The sequence below is a fragment of the Agrilus planipennis genome, unplaced genomic scaffold, assembly GCF_000699045.2.
Source record: "Agrilus planipennis isolate EAB-ADULT unplaced genomic scaffold, Apla_2.0 scaffold28, whole genome shotgun sequence".
Taxonomy (NCBI): Eukaryota; Metazoa; Arthropoda; class Insecta; order Coleoptera; family Buprestidae; genus Agrilus; species Agrilus planipennis.
This window is the reverse complement of record NW_020438897.1, coordinates 663,574-671,645: the sequence shown is the minus strand read 5'-3', so window position 1 is coordinate 671,645 and position 8,072 is coordinate 663,574. Positions and strand designations below refer to the sequence as shown.

At 34.7% G+C, this 8,072-nt stretch overlaps 1 protein-coding gene across 1 annotated transcript; it reads left to right on the top strand.

Annotated features, from left to right (window-relative positions):
* Positions 1-7,058: 7,058 nt before the first annotated feature.
* On the top strand, positions 7,059-7,574 carry LOC112904043. Its single transcript, XM_025973193.1, has one exon. It carries the CDS (start codon positions 7,059-7,061, stop codon positions 7,572-7,574), a length of 516 nt encoding a protein of 171 aa, XP_025828978.1.
* Positions 7,575-8,072: the final 498 nt, after the last annotated feature.

The following is an 8,072-nucleotide window of genomic DNA, read 5'->3' as shown; positions in this document are numbered from 1 at the left end:
AATAGAGAGTAGATACTAGATGTATGATAGGGCCATCTAAAATTTAGATACTTAGTAGAATTTATAAGTTTAATATACCTAATTGAAACATAAATAAACATAAAATCTCAAAGAAAATAGAAACAAACTCTCTTCAGTCATTTAGTTTCACAAACAAAAAATAGAATTTCAATTTCAAATACAGATAGTGTACGGCCATCTGGTGGATATTTATTGCCACTAAAGTATTACAAGCGTTAGATCAAATGAAATCGAAATTGCGATTTTTAGTCAAGAAAAACGCGCATTGTTTGCCTTTTGTTGCAAAATTAAAATTTGTGGTGGTAATAATAGTTGAAAATTCGAGCCATTATTATGACTATGTTTTCAAAGAAAATTAATAGAAATTCGAATTGAGGAGACAATTTATAATGTGAGATACACATTCGAATGTCGAGGTAGAGAAAAATTCGAGTTAGAAAAATAGAGAAATTCGAGTTAAACATTTTGGAACATATGTAAAACATTGTACATGTCAAGTAAACAAATAAATAATTTCGAATTATAAGAATTCTAGTTATTCAAGTTCGACTGTAGATAACTATGGCTCGTATAATAGTATAAGATAGGATTACGAGGGGTAGCAATTTTGAAGACATAGACCTCTAAAGTTGTTCAATAAAACGATAAAAACTTAATAAGGGTTGTTTTTCCAATTCAATTTATATCTTTTTTAACTTTAATCGGAAGTATTAGCGTGGTTAATATTTTGTTCGGATTAGCGTTTTCAACGGCATCTGAATTAAATATATCCGTCATTAATATGGTTACAACGTCGGTAGATAAAAAAGTTTTGTTTGGTATTACAATTTCGACGGGTTTGTTTTTTCTTTTGTCTCCACTTTACGCATGTTTGTGCAGTGTTTCCCAACGGAGTTTCCTTGGAATTAACAAGTTTCCAACTTTTTTTTGGGAGCGCATGAATCCTTCTATGAATACTAATTTCAAAGCAACATCAACTTTAGACAAGAAGATACGTCTTTACGTATTGCTCGATTGTTCAATAGCCTTCTTTGCAGTACAAGAAAAACAATTCTTTCTCAAACAATTTTATATAGCAAAATGCAAAATTGATTAGGACAGAACAGCGTTGAAATAAATGTTTTTTTAATGAATATAAGATATTAAACAATTTTCGCACATAATGACTTTTACGTATAATAAAATAAAAACACTGTTAAAATTCCACATAGTACATCAATATTTATATACCTAATTTACAGAGGCTGTAAGAAATTAGGCAAGGCTTTATAGCATAAGGGGAAATTAATTGTAAATAGCTAACCAGAAATAATGAAAACGTCATATCTGCTTATCTTTTATTTTAATAACTAGCGACCCGCCCCAGCTTCGCACGGATGCAATGCTGATACTAAATATACTACAGAATGTCTTTATATACAACATTCACAGTTTTTTTGTCATTAGACAATACAAACCGCTAGTACTGCCGCAACCGTTGTGTCCCTGCATTTTAAATCTGTAATATCTTCGAAAATATTCATTTAAATTACATGCTCTAAAGGGCCATATTGATCTAGGTATTTTATATGCACGATGTATTTAAAAGTACTTAATTGGATAAGAATTAATGCTGTATTGCTTAAAATTGCTTCGTAAATAAGCCATTATTTCTCATAAAAAGTAAAGGATAAAACATGGTTATTGTGGATTATCCCTAAGATGTAGACATGTACCTACCATCCCGGACTTTTTCGTAGACCTTTTAAAGGTGTACAATACTGTAGTACATTATTTTGCTCTATCTCGTAGGGTTCAGACAGCGTTTGCAATGTATGCGCACAAAAATGTGTTTATTTACGACATCACATTAGAAACCTCTAAAATTATCAGTATATCTCTACTATATTACGCATGTATTATACATATAAACCTTCCTCATGAATTACTCTGTCTTTTAAAAAAACTGCATCAAAATCCGTTGCGTAGTTTTAAAGATCTAAGCATACATAGGGACAGATTTCGGGAAGCGACTTATACTTTGTAGTGATTATGAAACATTAATGTGAAATTAACTTAATTTCTTCCCACTACGGATTACCTCAAGTTAATGAGGAAAAATTTGTTGCTGCTGTCGCACCCTCGCCGGGAACAGAACTCGATGCCGTAGCTACTAAATTACGACAGGTGACAGCAACGACGAAACGTACCTACTAGGTGACAGAGTCATCGAAACTCATGTATCCATTTCTAATACTTTAAGAAAGTGTTTACTTTTAGAAGTGGTTAATATTCTAATAATTATCAAACATTAATGTACAACTGTAGGGATAGATGTGCAAGGGCAAAAGATTAGTATGCTTAAATTTGCAGATGATATAGCAGTATTAGCATCTAGCAAGGAGGACCTAGGGATAGCTTTAAATAAAATGGAAGCGGTACTGACAGATCAGTACTGTATGAAAGTAAATAAAAGTAAAACTAAAATACTGATATGTAAGGGAAGAAAAAGTAGGGAAAGAGCGAATATAAAGGTAGGAGACGAAAAAATAGAAGAAGTGGCTGATTTTAGATACCTAGGAAGTCAGATAAGTCAGGATGGAAGGAGTAGTAGGGATATAAAGTAGAGGATAGCGCAGGGTCGTGTCGCCTTTAATAAAAAAAAGTCACTTTTATGCTCACGAACGGTTAATTTAGAAATTCGAAAAAGGTTGTTAAAGGTGTATGTTTGGAGCACGGCATTGTACGGGTACGAAACATGGACAGTGGGCGCGGCGGAAAAGAAAAGATTAGAAGCGTTCGAAATGTGATGTTATAGGCGGATGATGAGGATATCGTGGGTAGAAAAGGTTAGAGATGAAGAGGTATTGGAAAGAATAGAAGAACAGAGGACTCTAAGGAAGTCAATAAGAAATAGGCGAGATAGGTTAGTAGGACACCTTCTCAGGCATGAAGGTCTAGTCAGAGACATATTAGAGGCAGAAACAGGAGTTAGGAGGGGTAGAGGTAGACCTAGATTAGATTACTGTTCGCAAATAGGTAAGGATGTGGGCTGTTCTAGTTTTAGATAAATGCGAACTTTAGCTCAGGATAGGAAAGAGTAGATGTCGCGTGCAACCAGTCTTAGGACTGACGACCTTATGATGATGATGAATGTGAAATCGACTTAATTTCTTCCCACTGTAAATTACCTCAAGTTAATAAAGAAAAAAATTGTTGTTACTCTCACACTCTCGCCGGAAATCGAACTCGAGCTTCTGACTTCACGTACCATCTATGAGAGTTATTATAAATTTGTTGTCCCAATAAACTTTGGATAACTTTATTGGGGCATCGGCTTCATGTTATTTTTTAATATCTGTCCATCAGTTGAATTAGTAAGTACTGGCAAAAGCAATTCTAAATTGAACGATTTTAAGTGGTTAAAAAACAGAACTCAATCCATATGTAAAAGCATTTCGACGAAGTAAGAAGGAACTACGATTGAAACTAACGTCCTGGGGCGGAACTAATTAATATATAATTGTCCTTTCCACATACTATTTGTAGGATGGTAAATCACTGTTTAGTTACTTCACTATTTCTTATATCTGATCAATATAAATTGAGTTATACCACGTTCCGTGTGCAAGGAGACTGGTGAATTGGGAATAGAAAAAACCTGAAGATTATAAGATTAGAAAAGATGAGAGAGGCTGCCAACAACAGTAGTTAATTTTAATTTAAAGGATCAAAGCTTTTACTTCAGTTGTTGGAGTAAAACTTTCTTGATGGATCAGTAGCATTTCTTTATAAAGTATTTAATTTTAATTTAGATCTATTTTTAACTTCGATCAATTCGTTAGACGTACTAATTACGTTTTTTCTTTTCATGTTCCCCAGTGCCTCATTATTTGTTAACGATTATCATATTTGTTAAGACAGTGTGTACTTTAAATTCAAGTCTTTTTATGTCTCATTGTTAGATATAATTTTATAATCATTTATGTTCAGATTTGAAAGATGTCATATTTTGATATTAACGTATCAGCCAGAGATTTACTTTCAAAACCGTTCCCGAAGTGCCTCCCCCTCACCCCTCTAAATTCTGCACATTTTCTGAGAAAATTACAAAAACCCTTTGAGTGTAATGTACCTAATACCTACAATAAAAAAATGCGTGCAGATTTTATTAAAGGAATTGTACGTTTGTTATTAAAATTGTATGGATGTGGTCAACATCATAAGGTCATCAATCTTAAGACTGATCGGACACGGAGTGCCACTTTTTTCTATCCTAAGCTAATCTTCACATTTCCCTAAAACTTGAACATCCCGCATCTTTAATTATTTATTAACAGTAATCAAATCTAGATCTACCTGTATCTTAGCTTCTAACATGTCTTCAACAAGCCCTTTATGCCTGAGAAGGTGCTTTACTAACCTATCTGGCTTATTTCTGCCAGACATACACCTTTAACAATAGTTTCCGAATTTTCTAATTAACCGTTGGCGAGCAATGTACTATTCTCTGCTTATCTCTATTGCTCTATAATTAACATTTGCCTCCACTTCTCTATGATTTGTAATATAAATACAAATGTTTTATTTATATTTTCGTATTTTTTAATAATTATTTCTACAATTTTTAATATGTGCATGCGGTACTTACTTACTTACTTATAATACGCATAATAATTATGGTTAATTTTTACTTAAACAATATTTTTGAATACAGTTGATAGAGGTTGTGACTTGGCATGCTAAAATTTTACTCATAACGCACCAAAAGGGGTATAACATGAATAAACTACAAGTTTGAATTATTTCATTGTGAGAAAAGGTATGTTCTTTGTGGTAGTTGTTGATATTTTTGGAAGTAATTAAAAGTCGTTTACAACTCTGTTTGATTTAATGCTAATAGGAAAATTCTTCTTGCGTCGTGTAGCGAAACTGAATGAACAAAATTTAACTACGTTGGTAATGTTAAACCATCCATTCGCTTTTCCCACCAACGCTCAATTTTCACCTCTTTTCACTTGTACGACTTTATTTTTGACTTATTTCGTTTCAAAAATAGGTATGTCTCGTCAGACGCTCAAATTAGAATTTTGTGTTTTTGTGTTTTAACTGAATGTAAACCGCGCGGGCGAATAAACTAAAACTTCTGCCTATACTGTTATAAACTGTAAGAGACGATAGCAAGTTCACGTAGCGCATTATTTATGCGGTAATAAATAATATTAGGAATGATTTGTCCATTGCATTATATAGTTAGTTAATAAAAATCGAACAATTAAAGAAAAGAACACAGCTTTATACTATATTTACTATTAGCAATATTCGTCAAAATGTACCTACTTGTTTGTTTATATTGTTAAATTTTTAATAAAAGTATCCTACTTTTAAGTTTGGAGGGATTAATCAATAATTAAAATCATTATCCTGTCCTTAATCGATATCGCCAAATTTTAAGTTTCTCTCTGCTTTATTTATTCGCCAACTCTTGAAAAGTATATCATTATGTATGTATGTAACCCTTAGGTACACAATAATTGTATATTTACAACAGATGTATTATATATATGTACATAAATATACATACAACATTGAACTATCGTTTAATTCGTAGTTATTGATACAATATATTATAAGTATTAAGTAATTATACGAGATTAAATTTGCACTCTCTCAGCGGATCACTGAATAATCAGCTGGAAAAATAAGTACAAGATTTTGACGTATTTTTCATTTGCTACGTTTGCCAACCTNAAGTAAAGATGCACACCAAAACAAGTGGTTTTACAAGGACAATGACCTGTTTGATAATGCCACGGATCACCAGCTACACTCCGAACGTAGCATTCAGTGTGGATCAATTCAAATTACCCCCTGGAATCACGCTAGCTGATCCTGAATTTTCCCTTTCGCGACCGATCGACTTGCTAATTGGAGCTGGATTGTTTTGGGACCTTCTATGCTTCGGACAAATACGAACACATCCAGACCAACCTATATTACAGAAGACGCAACTTGGTTGGATTCTAGGCGGTACAGTAACTTCAAATAAGGGTACCGACAGCTGTCTTACGTCGTGTCATTTAAGTACAGAACAATTAGCCACTAGTGACAATCTTTTACATCAGGCGGAAGGTATTTGTAAATCAGAAGAATGTGACGCAACTACAAACAGCACGCGACTTATCCCTCAAGAATTATGCAATGCTAACTTTTGGTGGAACGGACCGTCATGGTTGTCAAGGGATTCGGAAAGGTTGCCATCACCGCTTGATAATCAAGACGCAGCAATTCCAGAAGAACGACAAGGAACATACTCACATTTAGTTCACAGTAGCTTCAATTTCGACATTCTCGAGCAAAACTCATCTGCCAATAAATTGTTTAGAGCCATTACATGGTGCTTTCAATTTATCAAAAATTATAGGACCACAAAGGCAGAATGTAATTATGCTCTACTATCTCTTAATGAACGTAACCTTGCACGAATTGTACTCTTAAGGTTAGCACAATGTAAGGATTTTCAAAGGGTGGTCAATGAACTTACAAGGGGTAAATGTACTGTGAAAACAAGTAACATTCGTGGACTCAACCCAGTTTTAGATAGACATGGTCTCCTTAGGGTGGGCGGTAGGCTTCAGAATGCCTCAAGGACCAGAAGTAAGCTTACACCGAAGGCATATGTTTGTACTTTCGTATGTTTCATAGCGAGTATCGTTATGCACATTGAATTGACTGTCAATTTAAGCATCGAAGCATTTCTGAACTGTTTGAGACATTTTATTTCTAGAAGAGGAATGTGTAGGTATATTTATTCAGACAGAGGTACTAATTTCATAGGAGCATGCAATGAATTGCGAGAACTCGGGACATTATTCGCTAATGAAAGCCGTAATGCGCAAATAGCGAATTATTCAACAGGACATCAAATCAACTGGCACCTGATTCCCCCTTCAGCACTACTCTTTGGAGAACTACGGAAAGGTGCCGTTAAATCAATAAAGGGTCACTTAGGACGAGTCATAGGAGACATTAGGTTAACTTATAAAGAACTGTACACCATGTTCACGCAAATCAAGGCTTGTTTGAATTCCCGTCCATTGTCTCCTCTATCAAAAGATCCTATTTACCTTATCCCCTTAACCCCAGGTCACTTTCTTGTCGGGCAACTAACTAGTTTTGCAGAGCCGAACCTGGATGACATCAAACCAACTGGACTGAACCGGTACCAGCAGCTGGTCCAGATGTTGCAACATTTCTGGAAACGATGGAAGTCAGAATATCTGCACCAGCTACAACAACGTAGTAAATGGACTTCGTCTACAAATCCTAGATTGAACCCGGGAACCATGGTTGTGATTCAGGATGACAACTTGCCGCCCATGCGATGGCGTATGGGACGCATCTTAGAGCTTCACCCAGGTCAGGACAACGTAACGAGGGTTGTGACTGTCAGGACTTCCGAAGGAATCATTAAACGGCCGGTTAAAAAGATATGCATTTTACCGATCGAAGAAAAAACCGCCGAGCGGATTCCTTATCAGCAACAACAGACAGTGACAGTAAGTGAACCCTAATTGTGTAGTGATGTGAAAAACAATGGTGTTATGTAAAGATAGAACTTATGTTTAGTTATTAGTGTGTATTTATAGAGACATGAACATAGTATCATATAAGGACCTTTAATTTACGTTTGGAAAAAATTGTATTTTTTCGGTGGGCGGAATGTTCGGTCCTTGTTAATTGTATATAATCATTGTGTATAGTCATTGTATATATTTTTGTAATATTTAGAAGACGTGCTGTAAGTTAAGTTTTATATTTATATTAGTTTACGATAGTTGTTAGTTTGTACAAATTTTTATTATCATTTTGAAAAGATTTATTCATAGGCACGCCTGGGAATCTCTTTGAACTGGACATCAACAAACAGGGATGGTTCGCAAATGTACAATTACCTACTTTCACAAACTTTTGCAATCACCCGCTGTGTCGGCATCTTCTAATTCAAATTCAATATTTTTCAGAAGCGAATGGGCGTTACCATCTCTGTTTGTCGAAGGGCGTACCTACCC

Coding starts and splice junctions, on each gene's coding strand:
- LOC112904043 (XM_025973193.1), top strand. CDS start 7,059: ATGTTCACGCAAATCAAGGCTTGTTTGAATTCCCGTCCATTGTCTCCT.